Source organism: Pteronotus mesoamericanus, unplaced genomic scaffold, assembly GCF_021234165.1.
Source record: "Pteronotus mesoamericanus isolate MK-2021 breed Mesoamerican mustached bat unplaced genomic scaffold, CSHL_Meso_final scaffold_54, whole genome shotgun sequence".
Lineage (NCBI taxonomy): Eukaryota > Metazoa > Chordata > Mammalia > Chiroptera > Mormoopidae > Pteronotus > Pteronotus mesoamericanus.
In genome coordinates, this window is record NW_026555321.1 from 31,316,311 (window position 1) to 31,336,156 (window position 19,846).

The window sequence follows — 19,846 nt, forward strand, 5'->3', positions numbered from 1 at the left end:
GGAAATCCAACAACCAAGGCATTAAAGAAGTCACATTCATCCAGGTGGGCAGGAAGGGCAGAGATGCAGAGACCCAGAATGGGCGGTCCCACAACTACATGTGGTAGATAAAAGTCTGGAGGGATACCTTGAGAGTGAGGGATCCCAGCCCCACACCAGACCACCCAGCTCAGGATTCCAGTGCCAGGAAGATAAGTCTCCATAACTTCTGGCTGTAAAACCAGTGGGGGTTGGGGTGGCAGAAGAAACTGGAATTCTCAGGGGTCTCCTCTTAAAGGGCCCAAAATGGACTTAGGACTTATACAGACTCACTCCCTCTGGGGTCCAGAACTGGGGCAGCAGCTGAAGGGAACCAGTGGCATATGGGCAGAAACTGAAGTGTCTGGCATCAGGATGAGAGCTGGGGGACAGCTTCCCCCTGGACAAAACCCCAGAGGCCAGTCAGCAGCCATTGACCCTTTTCTGAGCCCTCCCTCACACAGAGCCACAGAACAGAGACACCATATCTGAGACTCCATCAACCTGGTTCACATGGGTTGCCCCACCCTGGCGATTACCTAAGACTCTGTCCTATCCAAATTATGGGTGCGCTTTTCTACAATAGGCGATGCTACTAAGACAGGGAGTCAAAGCAGCTCTACCTAATTCATAGAAACAAACACAAGGAAGTTGTCAAAATGAGGAAACAAAGAAATACAGCTCAAATGAAAGAACATAACAAAACTCTGGAAAAAAAAATTAAACAAAGTGGAGATAAGCAATCTATCAGATGCAAAGTTCAAAACACTGGTTATTATGATGCTCAAGGAACTCACTGGGTACTTCAGCAGCATGAAAAAGACCCAGGCAGAAGTAAAGTTTGCAATAAGTGAAATTAAGAAAAATTTACAATGGATTGGATGAAGCCAAGAATCAAATCAATGATTTGGAACATAAGGCAGAAAAAAAAAACCAATCAGAACAGCAAGAAGAAAAAAGAATTAAAAAACAAACAAACAAACACAGATAGGCTAAGCAGCCTCTGGGACAACTTCAAACACACCAAAATTCGCATCATAGGGGTGGTGCAAGGCAAAGAGGATGAGCAAGAAATTGAAAACTTATTTGAAAAAAATAATGAAAGAAAACTTCCCTAATTTGGCAAAGGAAATAGGCATACAACTCCAGGAAACACAGAGTCCCAAACAAGTTGGACCAAAAGAGGACCACACCAAGACACATGATAAGTAAAATGCCAAAGTTTAAAGATAAAGAGAGAATCTTAGAAAAAATAAGAGAAAAGCAGAGAGTTACCTGCAAAGGAGTTCCATAAGACTGTCATCCACTGATTTCCCAAAAGAAACTTTGCAGGCTACATGGGACTGGCAAGAGGTATTCAAAGAAATGAAAAGCAAGGATGTACAACCTAGATTACTCTATCTGGCAAAGCTATCACTTAGAATCTAAGGGCAGATAAAGTGCTTCCCAGACAAGAAAAAACCAAAGGAGTTCATCATCACCAAGCCATTATTATATGAAATGTTAAAGGGACTTATTTATGAAAAAGAAGATCAAAACTATGAACATTAAAATGGCAATAACTGTGCAACCATCAACAACTGAATTTAAAAAACAAACTAAGGAAACAAGCAGAACAGAAACAGAATTCTAGATATGGAGTTTGTTTGGAGGGTTATCATTTGGGAGGGGGAAGGAGGAGAATGGGGGGAAAGGTGCAGGGATTCAGAAGTACAAATTGGTGGGTATGGAATACAGGGGGCTGTTAAGAACAGTATAGGAAATGGGAGTAACCAAAGAACTTATATACATGAGCCATGGCTATGAACTAAGGGGGTGGGGAGTTGCTGGAGGGAATGGGGGATACTGGGTGGAGTTGGGCAAAGAGGGAAAAATGGGACAACTGTAATAGTATAATCTATAAAATTATATATGTATGAATATTTTTTATATATAAAATTTTAGCCCTGGCTGGTATGGCTCAGGGGATTGAGTGCTGGCCTGCGAACCAAAGGATCACTGGTTCAATTCCCAGTCAGGGCACATGCCTGGGTTGCATGTCAGGTCCCCAGTAGGGGGCGCGCGAGAGGCAACCACACATTGACATTTACCTCCCTCTCTTTCCCCCTCCCCTTCCCCCTCTATAAATAAATAAAACCTTTAAAAATTTATATATGTAAGTAATTACATATAAAGAGTAATTTTACATATAAATATATATTTATTTTTATATAAGTATATAAAAATACTTAATGCACACAATTTGTGTCCCACTTTAGACATGGAGAGGCCAAAGACTCTCCCCCAATTAAAAACTCCTTTCCTAGAACACTTCCTCCACCCCCTCCACCCGACTCCCACAGAGCCCAGCAAATATGTGGTAAGAGTGGATACTTTGTATATTTCCATTGATTCATTTGAAAAGCAAAGACCTAGGCAATGCCTGGCTTATAGTAGGTGCTCAACAACATTTCCGGAATGAATGAATGTAAGGTTAGAATTCTAAAATACAACAAAATAGAAACAAACACACACACACAAAAAAACCCACAACAGCTAAGAATCCCCGAAGACAGGCTTGCAATTGTTCCTTTTCTGTGCTGGGGCAGCTGGGGCCACCATTCTCCACGGCTCTTGCCAGCCCCTGCTGTGGCCACCCCTGTGACACCTCTGTCCCCTAAAAGACTACAAAGTCCTTGAGGAAAACACGTGGCCTGATTCGTCCCTCATACTCCCACCTTACAGGCAGGCCTGGCACATAGTAGGTGCATCCTGAATGTGTACTGGCAACCTTTTGTCTCTTTTCTCTGCAGCGCCAGTTGGGCTTCTGGGAGTCATTAGACAAGGTCACGCAATAGCACTAACTCAATCATATTTGCCCATAAACCTGTGACATCACAGCTGGAGGGCTCCTCTCACATCCCCTACAACATCATAAAACTTCCTCAGCTCCTATTCTCTTCACTCTATTTTCCAAACTCACTCTATTTTCTCACTCTTTCTGCACCTGGAGATATTTACACGTGCTATTTCATCTAATCTTATCACATCTAGAAGGACAGAAGATGAGTAAAAGGTTGGATCTGCACTCTAGAAGTTTGTGAGAGGAGACTGAGACTCAGAGCAGGTGGGCCACCTGCTCAAAGTCACACAGTAGGTGAGGGAGAAGAGGCAGGCATTAAATGTATCTCTGTTTGACTCAGACTCTCTGCTGCCAAGCTCTGTTGGACCTTTCTTGTCTGAATAATCTTCTGAAGTCACAGCTTTCAACTTCATGCCCAGAAAGATTCAACCGGTCCCTACTGACCACTAAATAAAGTCTTAAACTCCTTGGGCTTGGCACCCAAGATTCTCAATTGAAGGGGCCTTAGTCTGCTGTCTCAATCTATTTCTTATGTGTGATTCTCTCTCACAAAACTTGTCCTGCAGCCACACCATTTATGTATGTACTCCCTGGTCTTTGCTTATCTCCAAATAGCCTTCCATTCCCCATCCTTCAAGGACCAAATCAAAGGCTACCTGTTTCATAATGTCTTCTCTGGGATGGGCAATTGGAAATAATTTTGTTCTTCTCTGACTTCAGTCCTCTTAACTATATACCATATGGCATCCACCTACCCACCCATCCACTCATCTACCTAGACACACATCTAATATTGACTGGGAGCCTAACATGCACCATGCTCTGTGCCAGGTACCAGGTACCAGGGAGTCCATAGTAAACAAGACAAACAATTTCTTTGCTTATATGGAGCTGACTAACAGGGGGGATACTAACAGTGAACATGTCAACAAATGAACACAAGATTTCTTCAGACAGCTATCAGCTCCATGAATAAAATAAAACAAAACAGGAGCTTGATTAAAGTCATGGGGTTTATTGGGGGTATTTGAGCTCAGCTGGTCAGAGATGACCAGGCTTTGGAGCCAAGACCTGCAGCGTGAGAGGGAGCTGGCCATGAGAATATCTAAGGGAACAGTGATCCAGGCAGACAGGACCTGTGGCAGGAAATAGCCTGGGATATCCAGGGCTGATTGGGAGATGGGACCAGGCCACGCAGGGCTCCTTCACCTTGGCCATGGTGAATAGTCTGGACTTGAATCCTAATGTAAGCGGAAGCTACCAGGGATTGGGGGGGGGGGGTAGGGAACATTATAAGCAGGAGAGTCAGACTTCTGCTTCTGGTTATGACTGACTGAGTGGCTGGTAAAGGAATGGCCTTCCTGCCATAAGCTACAAACAGAGCAAACAAAATACATGAGGCAACTGTTTTCTGGCAGTGGATAACATGCAGGGCAAGACTACTATCCCTGAGATATGGGACCCCCTCCAATAGGGTTTGCCCAGCCCTGCTCCTAGGGATAAGAGATGAAGCCCAATCAGAGCAGAACACATAATCTCACCAAGCTGAAGAAGCAGGACCAGACTATAAGGCAGCTGAAATAGCTGAAATCTATAGTGTGGGGCACCAAAAAGGGGGAGCTGTGTAAAGCAGGGACCCCATCTATCCATCAGTTATAACCATGCAGGATGAAACCACCCAAGGCTTTCCAGATAGTGCTGTTATGGGGTTGAGATTACAATAGAGACACTAGAGGCTGGACACTACCAAGTAAAGAGCACTACCAGGGAACTGGGGCTCCCAGAACTTGCTAGAGTAGACAGATCTGGTCAACAACAAGTATTCATGCTTGGAACCCAGCTAAGACACGGAAAGACCTCTCCTTAGGAGCAGGAACCATGCCGTAGGGTAGGGTTTCTCTACCATGGCACTATGCATACTTTGGGCTGAATGATTCTTTGTTGTGGGAACTGTCCTGTGCATTGTAGAATATTTAGGAGTATCCCTGGCCTCTACTCACTAGATGCCAGTAGCCCTCTACCTCAAGTTGTGACAATCAAAACTATTTCCAGGCAATGCCAAATATCTCGTGGGAGACAAAATTTCCCAGGTTGAGAACCATCACTCTAGAGTAAGAGCTACTCAGGACTCACCCTAATAAAGCCTAAAGGTATGCCCTATCAAGATTTACAAGGGTGACAAAACTTAGAATCCTAATAAGTCCTATGGAGTCTTATTAAGTTAGACAATCTTGGAAAACAGATTGGGATCTACACTAAATAACATACAGTTGAAACTATATAAATTTAAGGTGGCCAGTAATTGAACCACTTATTAAAATAAAATCCAACACTCTTCAGAGGAAGATAACAGAATCCAGAGCATCTATGAAACAATATCCACAATATTCAATTACAATCCACACAACGAAAAAACTCCAGACATGCAACAACAACAAAAAAACAATAGGAAAATATAATCCACATTCTAAAGAAAATGTTAGACTTAGCAAAGTCTTTAAAGTGGCTATTGTAAATATATTCAAAGCAATAAAGGAAAATATTTTCAAAGAACAGCAACAGGAATTTGCATAACCAGAGATTCCTTTTTCCAAGCTCCCTCAGTCTTCTATGTGAGGAAGGGAGTAGCAGTGAGTTAGAGGCCCACCTGGGAGGGTGGAGTCCAACTTGCAGGCTATTCTATTAACCCAGAGGAGGCTGCCCAGTGCCTCAGTTGTTTAGGCTCCATTTGAATTGTGTGTTCACCCTTGGTGGATATTCGCAAAGTGGGGGACTGACAAATTAAAGTAAGTCAATAAAAAAAAATAAGTGAATGAAAGAATGAATGAATGCTTCAATATTGTGAACCAGAAGAGTAAAGAACTGTCCCAAAGTAGAGGTGAAGGGATTCCCTGTCATAGGAGGGACCTATTGGCAGCTGACCAGGTTACTACAGAGGGGATACATGCACTGGATAGGGACTAAATCCAACCAGTGCTGAGATTCTAGAATTCTTTCACAGCATCTATGTAGACCTGGAATGCTCAAAGACTCCACAGCCCGGATTGCCAACGCAGGGCTGGGAAGGGCCAGAGCAAGCCCAGAAAAATCAGATATATCAGAGAGCTTCAGCACTTCATCGATTCATTACATGACTAAGTCAGGCTCACCTGTTCAACTGCTACCTGTGCAAGCATGAGGCAAGAGCTTTAACCTCTTAAAGCTTCAGTCCCCTCTTCTGTACAACCTTTAGGATATAGGTTTTCAAATTCTCACCACCTATGAGATAGGACCTTACAGACTTGACTTGTTGGTCACAGAATTTAATTATATAGCACTTTAGCCCTTTATCTAGAATATAATATAATTTTCTAGAATCTAGAATATAATTTTCAACTGAAAATTACTTGCTGATTAAGTCATATATTAAATGAGTTTATCAAGCACAAGACCTGACATAGTCAGCCATCAAGAAATAACTAGTATCTCTACTCTATTCAAACAACTCTTCAACCACTATGACTGAAGATTAAGAAGGTGCTGCTGAAGCTACTGGGAATAAAAATCACAAAACTTCACCTTGACTAAATCTGTGGCTGAAAGAATTTAATGAGGTGCCCCAGTGATGTACACAATCTCAGTGGTGTGTATAGGAATTCTGATTTCACAGACAAGCAACTCTTAAAGAATTTCAAGCAATCAAGAAAAAAAAAAGAAGCATTTACTACCTTTCTTTAAGTGCACTGGAGGTTAGATCAGTAATGCATTTCTCTAACATGAGGAATTTACCCGGTGACTTAAAGGAGCCCACTTGTGCCAAATGAATTCCAACCCGTCACCACTGTCATCACTGACTTAAATGTATGTCTTTCCCAAGAGACTGTCATCTCCTTGAAGACAAGAACCACATGTAATCTGATTCTGCAACCCCAGTGCCTGGTACTGAGTGGAACAGTGACCCTAACCCAGAATCAAATGCGCCGAAAGGAAACCTTAGGAGATTTCCAGTTCCAGGGTGTGGTTCCTACGTCAGTGAGGTTTGCAATATTTTCAGAAACATATCCAATGTCCCTAAATCGATGTCAGTTTTGTACATTTTAATTTGACAGTCCAGTAGCCAAGAGGCCCATTTTTCCTTGGATCCTTGCCTGGAATCAGACTACACTGCCACCAGGTGGCAGCAATTCAACAGTCACTTCCAAGAGGTTCGACAGGTAGGGTTTTAAACCAAGGTCTTGTTTTTCTTCATTTGTTCTGTGGGATGGGGAGGTTGGGGATGTTTGCTGTTCTGAGGTACTCTCACTGTTGGGGCATCATTTTACCCCCTCCCCAGGATTTGGACATCTTAGCTGCAGGCTCAGGGTCCATCCACAGAGAAGGCCCACTTGGGGGACGTGTGCATGCCTTGGGAAAGCCGACCCCACGATTTGGATCCCTGACAGGCCTTTCTATTCTTGCCTGAAAACACACACTTGAAACACAATGATGAGTGAGAGTAGCAGGAATCTAGGGCAGGGAAAATGTGATTTCCTGCAAGAGCCCCTCCATTCCCCAAAGACTGAAAAGACAGAAAATAAAAATTTGAGAGAAAAATGAGTGGAAGCACTTCACACTTCAGAGAGAACACAGAGCTGACAGTGAAGACAAATAGATGTTTAGAAGCTTATAACAGACCACGGAATGCAAATTTCCAGGGGACAAAGGCGGCCAGCTGCTGTGTTGCTTCAAGTTCTTGATGAGAAACTTAATTTATTGGATCTACAATAAAGGCACTTGGTTCCGAGTTCAAAGCCTTACCCTTGGGCTGCAGGACTCTGACTCCGTCCTGTCCAATACCAGCAACACAGAGGCAAAATGAGGAACATCAACAGTATTCCTGGAGCCCTACTGCGTGCCAGGCTCAGGTACGGGCACCAAAAATAAGGACTAGAAGAGCTTTCACATTCACATGTATACTTGCCTCACAGCTATCCCGTGTGGCAGACACTCTTTCCCCAACAGTCAAGTGAGAGCCCTGAGACCCAGAAAGATAAAGGGACAGGCTGAAGGCCACCCAGCTAGTCAATGGCAGTAAAGTGACTCAAATTCCCTTCCCTCGACACCAGATTCCACGGCACCAAAAACCCTTCTTTCTGGATTGCCAAATGACAACTGCAGTATATGCTATGTCACGGTACATAGAGACTCTGCCAGAAATTGTAGTTCATTCTTTCATTCAAAAAAATATTTACTAAGTTCTTACTGTTGGCAAGCAGAGCTCTAGGGACTGGAGACCTGATAGTGAACCTAACAGGTCAATTCTCTGCCCTCATGCAGCTTGCATCCTAGTCAGTAAAGGGACTGGTACAAAAGTGTCTGAGATGCTGGCAAGTGTCTCTGAGAAAACCAAAATGGGTAAAGTGGACAGGATGTGTGGGTGGGATTAAGGGGGTGCGACTTTAAACATATGGCTCAGGAATCCCTCACTGCACACAGCTTTTTACACCTTAACACAACTTTGATGGCTGTCTCTCTTGACCTCACAGTTACACTGTAAGGAAGGTAGTCTCCTCACTCCCAGGACCCCCACAGGTGAGCATTCTTTGCATGCTTTTTGGAGTTCTCTGGCCTCACTTGCTCGGGAGAAAGAAGGAAAGCGTCACTAGGAATTCACCCACGCTCTGGCCCAAATTTTAATCAGCCTTCATGTGCAATCCCTGCCACACAAGCCCAAAAAGGCCAGGAGAGACCCTCAAAGTGAAGCTTCCCTTGTCTAAGCACCCAGGAGCTTTGCACCAGTCAGGCACCCAGTGTCCCTATAGAAGTGTAAATGACCAGCGAATGCCTGTGTCTGAGCCCCTGTAAGCTGTAAAGGAGGGGAACTGGGCCAGGACTGAAATGGAGATCCTGAATCAGGGAGAGGCCACAGAGCTGCACTGAGCTCCTGATCACTGGTTGGGATTCAGGAAGAAGGCCTTTTGGGGCAGAAAGGCACCCTGGGGACTGTCTTCCTCCTGTGGATGATTGCCTCTCTGCCCCCTGCGACTGGAAAAGGCACCAGCTCTCCTACCCCAGGCCCCAGACTTCACGAAACCCAACCACCTTTGTGAAGAAGTAAAGCTCTGATGGTAACATGCAACCTGCACAGCTCTTACTGGGGCCCCAGGACAGGGCTGGTTCTTCAGGCTGCAGGAGAGACAAGGCACCTTGGAGGTTCTTCTAATGCCTGCAACATCAGCTATCCGCCCTCAAAAGTCCAAAAGAAAGGATGAGAAACTCCAATCTCATCCAACTGTGGGCTCCTAGGGAAGAAGGGGATCCAACTCATTCTACATATTGTGTGCTCATCTCACTATCTGAGACCACCTCCCTACTCCCAAAGACTGGATGGAAGAGCCCAGGGGACTGACAGGGTTCAGGGGCAGGAGATCTGAACATGTCCTGGAGTCACCCTCTGACCAGTCTTCACACCTTCTCCAAATACTCCCTTCCTATCTCTCCACCCACAGTGGCTCCAGAATCAACACTTTAGTCCCTCCCAGCCATAGGAGGCTTTAACACCACAACTTCTGATCATCCCCAACCAAGAAACTAGAGTTTTCACACTCCCAGACCAGCCAAACAACCAGGCCTGGTGATGCTTTCTGGGAGTTTTCCTCCCTGATGCAATCTGAAGTGCAAATGGAAAACTAAGTCAAGATGATTACTCAGAAAAAAAAAAAATCTGGACTTGGTAAAAGAACACTACCAAGATACACAAAATCAAGCCTTTTATTGATCCCTTGGTAAAATATTTCCAGCCGACAGCTCTCCTGGCCTTTTTTCTCTAACTTTGAGAACTGTGCCTCAGCTGTCTCAGAGGGATCCCGTGGCTACCGGAAGTCCTAACACTATCCCAGGATGTTTTTTCAGTCCTGGCTGCGTCCTAAATAGTAAGAGCTATGAAGTCATGGTTTTGATGTGATTTTTTCCTAATGTACATTAAAGTAAATAATTATAAATTGAAATAAAGCTCTTTCATCAGTTGGGTCATCGTACTTGACTTTCATAGCCATGTGATGGGACAGGCAAATACAACCTGTGATTCTCATTCTATGAAGTGGAGACTTGGCTCCATAAAAGTGAGGTTTATTGCTTGAGGCCATACTGCCAGGAATGGGAGAGCAGGAATTGAAACCTATACTCTCCTGCTTCTTATGGTCTGGGGTATGCACAAATGGGAACCATTGAAATTGGGTGGTGTGGATCTGTTCTATTTTATTTATTTATTTATTTATATTTTAGCTTAAGATCTCACCTCCCTTTATTTAGGAATTCTCCCACCCAGAACTCAGGAACCCTAAGTTATAATAGGATTGCTAATTTGCTGTGTGACCACAAGCAAGTGGGTCAGCCTCTCTGATCTGGGTTTCTCAGTCAACTAGACATTCTAGGCGGGGCACTGTGATTCTACTGACCGGGTCACAGGCTGCCTCCCCTCAGCACACTGAGACAAACCTTGCATGATGCACCAGCTGCCAGAGTTGGAGGAGTCATCAACAGCCCTTCTCAGACTCAGCGTGACTGAATACCCTGCCACCAGCCTTTGAGCCCCCAAGCAGGTTGAGAGCAGGCTCAGGGCTGCTCGCACCTTCCTTTCTAGCCATGCTGGGCCCTTTCTGCAACACACAGCAGCTTCCATAAAACACTGGCTACATTGAGCCTTGTTTTCCTTTCCCTTTGGGGTCAGTATCCTTATCTCAGCCCCAGACAATCTGCTATCACTGTTGCTTTTGGAGACACACACAAACACAAACACACATATACACACTTCCTGGCCATCACTGATGGAGAATCAAAAATTAGTACAGCTCACAGATGTAGGGATTTGGAGATTTTTAGAGAATTTTGTTAAAGCAACAGAACCTTTCTTCAAAAAACAAAATAGTTCTGGTTCTTACATTCATTCCGTAAACATTTATTGAGTACTTACTAAGTACCAGGCACTAAGCTAGCGAGGGCCTGGGACACAGTGGTGGGCAAAGTAGATACAGGCCCTGCTTCTAAGCTGCCCTCTCAGTGAGGCCTCTCCAGTCATCCTGATGGAAAATTGTAGTCCTCTCCCCTAGCACTTGCTCTTCATTGCCATATTTTGTCTCTATGATCCCAGTTACCATCTAGTGGACTTTATGCTTTACTATTTAATTTTGTTTACTTCCTTCCCCAGCTAGAATATAAACCCCATGTGGCAGGTATCATTGTTTTCTCCACTGTCTACTGCTATATGTCCAATACCTAGACTAATCTTTAATACAGAGTGGGTACTCAGGAAATGGTCTGTAGAGCAAATGCATGGACATTAAACAAATAAGTCATATATGTAATACATAGATGCACAAAAGTATATAAATATTTCATTGAAAACATGGTCAGTACTTTGGAAAATAAGTACAGAATACTGCGGGGGCGGGGGGAGTCCATAATTGGCAATTGAGAAAGATTAGCTTGACAAAGTTATGTTTAAACTGAATCCTAAAGGATAAGTGGATGTTAGTCAGACAAGGTGGGAAGGGAAAGTCTGAGGAAGAAAGGAGTGTACCCAGCAGAGAAACAGCATGTGCAAAGGTCCTAAAGCAGAAAGGAGGCTAATATCTGGAATGAACTGAAAGATGGAGACAGTAACAGGAGATGTTACAAGAAAGCAGCTCATGAGGTACCTTGGAGTCCCCGCATTTGGGTCTTATTCCAAAGACCACAGGGAATCCCAGAAGGGATTTAAGCAAAGAGGTGCTCAGCAGATTTCTATTTCAAAAAATCACTCTGCGGCTTGTTGGGGAGTGGCCTAGAGGGATCAAGAGCCATTTCTGGAAGACCAGTTAAGAGACTATTGTAGTTGTCAAGTGGGGGATGGTGGCAGCCTGGACCAGGCTGGTGGCAGCAGAGGTAGAGAGCAACAATGATGGAGTGGAGAGTCAGGTGGGGGTTGGAGTGCATTGATTATCCCCTCAGAGTTGTCTGAGGGCTCTCCTGCTCAGGAGTCAGCAAACTCTTTCCAGAAAAGGCCAAACAGCAAATATTTTAGGTTTGCAGGTGTGCAGGAAAGAATGACCATGGCACACCCGATGTTGCTCACCAGTAGGGCCTGCTTTCAGGATTACTCTTGACTGGTGTCTAGGAACTTGCTAAGATGTTCCCTGTGGTACTAAGTGATTTGGTTGTTTTGTCTGTGTGGGCACTGAATTCTGATGTACCATCCTGCCTGGACTGTTTGTACAACAAGGTGATTTATGGCAAACACCTGCTTTCCTTCTGAGAGCCTGAAATTCTAAGGACTATGATTGATCGTGCAGGCAAAAAGTACCTGTGCAGTTAATAAAACATCCCCATTATAAACTTGGATTCTGAGTCCCAAGAAGGCTCCTCTGGGCAGAAACACTGCCCACATGCTGCTGCATTTTGCTGCTGGAAGTATAAGCAAGTTCTGCACACCCCTTCCTGGTAGGAGAACATGGGAACCCTGTGTGTGAATTCTTTCAGGCTCTACCTCATGTGTGTTTTTCTCTCACTGCTGATGGAAATAAACCACATCTGAGACTGTAACTACTTCTGAGTCCTGTGAGCTCTTCTGGTGAGAGACACATACACACACACAGAGGGCGTGTCTGTGTAGACAGAGGCATTGCAGGTAAGGGCTGGCCTGGGAGCTAAGGCCTAGAAGGAAGGAGATGATAGGACTCTGGGATGATAATGGCAGACACTCTGAATGGTGAACTCCTGGTCTCACCTTTGTTCTGAGTGTGGGTGGTATGTGTGTGTGTACATGTGCATATTGTAGGGCTCTAAGGTCAAAGGTGTTCATGGGGTCCTCTCAAATTTTTCTGATCACTAGAATCTCCTCTGAAGCTTCTTAATTATTAATGATGCCCAGGTACCAACTCAGACCCCTGAAACTGAATCTCCAGGGGTGGGGCCTGGAATCTGCATTTTAACATTTCCTGGTAGTCCAGTGATCAGCCAGGTGTGGAAACTGGGTGATACTCAGGACCTTGACTGACCTTGAGGACTAGGATAAGGAGGCCTGTGTGCAGAGGAAAGAACAGAACATCTCTCCTGGATTAAGGCAGAATTTGACGATCTAACAAAAATACACAGACCAGTGATTTTGGAAACAGGTTTTCTAAAACTGCTTCTCCAACTGAGCCTGTGCCATCAGAGGCTGGAATGGGCAAGGTCAACAGTCAGGAGCTTAATTTCCTTCTTCCTAGGGATTCTGCCTTCAATTCTGGATACTGCCTTCAGGAGCCTAGTGCCGCCCTGAACCTGGGGCCCCTAATGGCATGGCAAACTGAGACAAAAGTGAGCACACACTGCCACTCTATTGTGAGCCTTAACACACAGTGATGAGGTACATCTGAGTTGTACTAATTAGCACTCCATGAATATTTCCACCCAAGTTCTCCTAACAGGGGATGGCTTGAAGTCACAGATTATAGGCTTGAAATATTTTGCAAGCCTCATGTTCTACTGAATGCAGATTCCAAATTCTACTACAGGATCTATGTTTGTTTTAATAGAAAACTGGGTGCTCGCTCACCCACTCAAATATCTTTGATCATGTTCACACACTGGAATTACCTGGGGACCTTTAAAAGATACTGATACCTGAGACCAAGTCCTGAGAGTTTAATTTAATTGGTCTGAGTTGTGCTCTTAAAAGTGGGATTTTCCTTCCCACAAGCTTCTAACAAGTAGCAGAGGTTGAGAACCCTGGGGCCATAAGATGCTCTGCTTTCATCTCTTGTCTAACATACCCCAGGCATAGCACCACATACCTACCCACTTACAGAAACTTAGGCATAAGCATTTCCTATCCACTTTTCAGGATAGGCAATACCTTACCAGTGACAGCCAGTTTTCACCAATTATTTCTTTCTGTGAGCTATTCCTACAAAGATAATCAGTTGCCAACAAAAACCAAGTTTCTCTCACTGAGATGCATAGCTGCTGAGATCTGTGATCTTGGATAAAGGAAAAGTATGTTTTTATCTTCACTAACCTCTAACTGAAATTTAACATTCCCCTCAATTGTGACTGCAGGCAACAAAGCACCATACTGTTAGCGCTAGAAATCCCAGAAATTTTCCTCTAACAGTAGAGATACCTCCAAATGTCATCTACTCTCAAAATCACAGAAATTATCCAAACTCTTAATGGATCCTGCTATCCAATATACTGATAAAGAAACACATATATTATTACCATGCCACAAATTTGTCTTTTTTAATGCTTTGGTGGTTGTATTTCACTATATTTGATTTCCTATATACTTAATCTATGCATTGAAATGTATAAATCTTAGAAGGCATCCACAGGCTTCTAACTGCTCTCAACCAGCTGTTGTGCCTCTGTGGCTGGCATCAGGGGTCTGCAGAAAGCTTCCCAGTGTAGTGGGCAGCTGTACACCAAGAAAACAACTCTTACCTGTGGGTCGGAGAGCCGGGAGAGGTCAGGGTACAGGTAGAACTTGATGCCTTCAGAGGCCCCAGGCAATGTGATCCCTCGGATCAGGAGGATCAGAAGCATAATATAGGGGAAGGTCGCGGTGACATATACAACCTGCCGAAGAGATGAGAGACTAGAATCAAGAAGGGGTCATAGCAGTAGGGAATGTGGTAGGCCTCTAACATCTGGTGGGAGCAAAGGGCTTCCCGGTGTAGCAACAAAAAGTGAACCCCTAAGCAGCCTAGTCTCCAGCCCTCTCTTACCACTATCTTCTCAAGGGTTGGATCTTATAATGAAGCTTGATATTATTGCTTTTCAGACATTTTTTTACCACAACCCACAGAATGAAATACACATATCATAACTCTGTATACATTGAGCTGAAAAAGGAAGTTCCACAAAACTATACTCACTCTAACATGTGATATACTCAATATTTTCTATCATACACTATTTCATTGTTTTTAAAAACCTTGCATGACCCTCTAAATTCACATTATAATTCACCAAGAAGCCAAGGTCCACATTCTTGAAAAATACTGTTCCTAATGAAATGCAAGTTTTCATAGCCAAGGACGAGATGGGATAGGATAGGAGAGAGAAGGGGGAGAGGGAATCTGTTTGGGGCAGGAAAGAGCCAGTGTTTGCTTCCCAGTGTTTGCCTGGGATCATTTCCATTTGGTCTGCTTGGAGGTACATAACTAAAGACAATGAACCTGAGAGGCTCCCTCAGCCCATGGATTCAGTGTACGAATCAAGACAGTGAAAGAAACAAAACCTTCCCTGAGCTTTCTCACAAACAGATACTTAGAAGGACAGAGCAATACCTTAGAAAGACAGGAACACAGACTATTGGAGTTCCTATTCTTGGGACCATGGCCCCCACCTGATGTCCCTACAGGGCTCAGTGTTCCTGGCAGTTTTGACTTTTTTCTCTTTTATTGCATTCTTTCCTTCAATCACTTGATTACTTCCTCTCAGTGGACCTGCCTATTGCAGATGTTTAGATCAGCAACTTGTTAACATTTGGGAGCCACAGACACTTCTGAGAATCTGATGACAGCTATGGACCCTCTCCCCACTTCCCCCAAATGTGCACAGACACACATATGTGTATAAGCTTTTAGACAATGCAGGGACTCTAATTCCCCAAACAAAAAACTTGTTCTCTAAGACCTACAGTCTTAATTCTTCTAGTGCTAGAGTAGCCTCTCACCCCGTTCCAAGCCAGGCTTTCTTTTACCTGTGGTTCAGTCCTTAATGCCATTTATTCATTTATTAATATACTCACTCATCCACCTACTTATTTACACACCAATAATAATCTTATGTACCAAAGACTGAGCTAGACTCTAGAATGTACAAATAAGAATGAGTCACAGGACAGAAGTTTCTGCTTCAAGAGGCCTCCCCGCTGGTAGAAAGACAGATAATTGATGCATTATGCAATCATGGGAGTGTAAAGGATGGCGGAGCACAGAGAAGGGAGTAGCTCACTACAGGGGCAGTCAGGGAGGGCTTCTCCAGGGAGGTGGTCTAGGTGTTGGCCTATAAAGGATGAACAGAAGTTTGGGAAATGGGGACAGAAGGAGGAAGGAAACAAAATCCTATTACCTTCCAGGTGCTTAATGTGTAACAATAGAAATGACTACATTTATACAGCATTTCCTCTTAGGGTTTTTTCTTTTAGTATTCATTTTATTTTTATGTAAATTAACATCCTACAAAAATTGAAATAGAAACACTAAATATAGTATTGCATATAATATAGGAGGGATTGAAGGGACAAAAAGACTATAAAAACAACCCACTTATATTTCTTTGCACTTAAACTACAAACTAAAATGTAAGATACTATACTTTGTACAAATACAAACATAAGTCATTTGGTTGCTAAGTGACAAGATAGTGACTTAAAGCCAGTCCTCAAAAATAGGAAATAAGAGCCAGCAGGGGGAGGTATTATTGGATTCAGCTGATACCGGTTGTAGACTAGATTATTTCATCCAGACACTGTCTCTAACCTACAATGAGGCACCATCCTCAGCCCACTCAGAGCTCCACCCCACCAACTGCAGCACCCATTTCCAAATCAACCATCAGCTCAATTGACATGTCATGTGATCAGTATAATCTCCTGTTGTCATACACAATGGAATCCAGAAAAGGTGATTGTAAGTCAAATATATAATAAGAGACCAACAGTTGATATTAATAAAAATAAACATTAGAGGCTGGCAGTCAATAGGGTTGTTGGTTTCTGCCCAGAATACTAACATACTATAAAATCTCCGTTTCCCTTACCTCCATAGGCACAGTCTATCATAGACCTTAAGAATGTCATGAAAATCCTTAATTCTCTTCCTTCAAAATGAATCCTCCCAGTTGACCAGCTTACGTCTATGAAAAGTCATCCTAAAAATATATTGCTTTTACTGAATAATTTCCACTTTTATGTCTGTTGTATGGCAAAAGATTAGTTATCCAGACCACCCAGGACCTGATTAATGATATGTCTGGAGCTTAGCTATCTTAACTCCCAATGCTCACAAATTTAAGGAAAAGAATGTTAGTTACCATGTAGAATGTAAGAACAACTGAAAATCATAGAAATTTGTCTTTCATCTACTTGTTGGTTATTATCTGACCAGTCTTTTTAAAACATTTATTTAATTTTTAGAGAGAGGGGAAGGGAGGGAGAAAGAGAGGGAGGGAAACGTTGATATGTGAGAGGAACATTGATCAGCTGCCTGTTGCACGCTCCCAACGGGGGACTTGGCCTGCAATTCAGGCATGTGCCCTGTCTGGAATCCAACCGGTGGCCTTTCAGTTTGTGGGATGACGCCCAACACACTGAGACACACTAGTCAGGTCTGACCAGTCTGTTTTGAGTGGACTGGGCCACTGGGGTGTCATTAAAGAGTCACTTATAACCTGACCAGTAATTTTTATAGCAGATTGTTCCCCAGTGGCCACAATGGCATGGTTTATTAAATCGCTGCTGATGATTCTGAAGCAGTTCCATTGTTTAGACTTCTAAATGGATTCTCTGCTTCTATATCACATTTGGAGGACTACAGTTCCTCCACTGGTATCCACAACTTAATTTTTATACGCCTTTTATAAAACCATAAGGGAAATAAAATATGCAGATGAATTGCTCAAAGACCACAGTGCAGGCAGCAAGTTAGGCTGCCAAAATTGAACCACTGGCTGGCAGGCATTAGTTAGAAAAATTCCTTTGTAAGCTGAGGTTTGAGAGCCTCAAGTCAGGGTACAAAAGGTGGTTTAGGGGCATCATTATGTAATGCACACAAATGGAGAGGGGTATGAAAGTTGAAAATGCAACGCTGAGGACAGCCTGTATTTTTCACTGGTCTCAGCTCTCCTAAAAGCCCCTCTAACTTGTTTCTATCCTCAGTCTTACCAGACACTTGGGCGTCACCTTTGATTTGTCCTGGGAACATCTGTAAGCTATACAAACAATACAGATCTTGTCATCAAGAGATTACACATAAATCACATGCACACTGCCATAACTCTTCTGTGTTCATCGCAGACAGCGCTAATTGATCACAACACTCTCTGCAGCTAAGCCTGGATGCAGCCTCAGACCTTCTACACAGGATTCCTCACAGCCCCTATAACCAGTTGAGAAGAAACCCACTTTCGGCTACCCTTGATCTCGTCCATTTTCCACATATGCAGTCAGTCTCTTTCAGGTCCTTTGTCCCTGTCCTCAGACTGGTAAAACTGAGGTCTATGCTCAAAGAACTGCTGAGTGTGTGATACATGACACCCACAGAAGTAGGATGAAAGCAGAAAAGGAAACTGGAGAGGCAGGCTGGAAGGGCCTATGTTGAAGGGTTTCAGCCTTCTAACTAACAGCATTTGAAGCTGAGTCTCCAAGGCTCAGTAGAATGGGAGGGGTCAAGCAGGCAGGGAAGACGAGGAACTGGCCAAGGATGTGGAAAAGGGCACAAAATCTTATGTCCTGTGATGTCTAGGAACCTCCAGGTTGTCCTTCAAGTGCTTAAGCTGGAGAGATCCTCACCTCTTTCCTCAGGTTCTTCCATATTGAACCAGTGATATCAAGTGCTGCCAACTTGATCTCCAACTATATTCTGAAATTACACCCCCTATACATCCCCATCATAGGGGCCCTTCATCACCTCTTTTCTCTATCATGCAACAGCACTACACTGTCTATCCTGTGGCCCAGGTTTCAAACACATGAATCTGGCATGTGCATTCCTGGTCCTCTGAGTCCTTCCCTCATCCCTAGTCCCACATTCAAGGTTGTGGGGAAAAGTGAAAATGATTGGGCTTTGAGTCAGATGACCCCAGGTTCCAGTCCTGGCTCTGCTGTGACTTGCTGTATGGCTTGATGGTCACCACCCTGCTCTACCCACTCTGCTCTCTGCTGGACCAGGTTCCTTGAGTTGGGGAGCATGTCAGGCATCCTTGCCCTTTCATATCTCCCTTTGTCCATAATATCCACAAGCTCCTGGCCCACCCAGGGCATTAGTCCTGGGTGGGTCCAAATCCTCACAAGTCTGAGGACTCCTTAAATTCAGGGACCATGAATCCCACTTGTCATATCACTGACCTATCTACTTTATATGTCAGGCAATGGAGGCCTAGAGTAGTCAATCTGCAGTATCTCAGTCTGATCCTCTTAACCTATCAATATAAACCATGCCATTTATCCAAATGTCGGTGAGAGACTGAAGTGCCACGTCCTCCCTGACCCATATCCCACATTCACCCCCCGTCATTTCAGCATCCTCCCAGCACTACAGTTGTTTTCTATCAGCCGTTTTATTGCCTTGTAAGATTAAGATTTCTAACATAAGTTCTACAAGGAAAGGGAGTTTTGTCTTTTACTTTGCTTGCTGTATTCAGGACAGTAAGTGGTACATAAAATGTTCTCCGTAAGTCCTTGTAAACAAGGAACAGACTGACAGCGACAGAGGGGAGAGGGAGGGGGATAAAGGGGAAAGAAGGGGAAAGATCTAGTCAAGGAATAGGTATAAATGACTCATGGACATGGAAAACAAGGTTGGGATTGATGTGGGAGCAGGGGGGTGGGGAGGTGGTAGGGCAGGGGAGAGCGACAGGGGAAAATTGGGACAACGGTAATAGAACAATGAAAAATAAATTAAATAAAAAGGATAAACAAACAAGCAAGCTGAGACCTGGAACCTCGAGGTTAGAATGCAGGTCTTCAGAACATCACTTTGAGCTCCATCCGTATGAAATCCTGGATCCACATAAAATGAGATTCAGAAAGTTGAATCAGATTTGAAGAGAGGTGTTTATGAGGAAATCACAAAGAGATATGGTTTTAAATGAAAGAACAGTTCATTTACAGAGGGCAAGGAAGTTCACCTACAAGGTGCTTCCCAGCAAAGTTCAGTATTGCTCTCAAGACAGCTGAGTCGCCAGGATTTGTCTGGAAGAGCCAAGCAGGGCTCAGGCATTATGCTAAATTATGCAGTGTTTGGTGATGGGCACAATAAGGTCACTAACAAGGTACCGTGAAGC

The 19,846-nt window shown here is 43.8% G+C and overlaps 1 protein-coding gene across 1 annotated transcript in view; it reads right to left on the reverse strand.

Annotated features, from left to right (window-relative positions):
* The window catches only part of SLC6A11 (solute carrier family 6 member 11), a 121,252-nt gene that overhangs the window by 47,620 nt on the left and 53,786 nt on the right, over positions 1–19,846 (reverse strand). Inside the window, exon 6 of the mRNA XM_054595889.1 lies at positions 14,279–14,413. Coding sequence (XP_054451864.1) covers positions 14,279–14,413 — 135 coding nt within the window. The remainder of the gene's footprint in view (positions 1–14,278; positions 14,414–19,846) is intronic.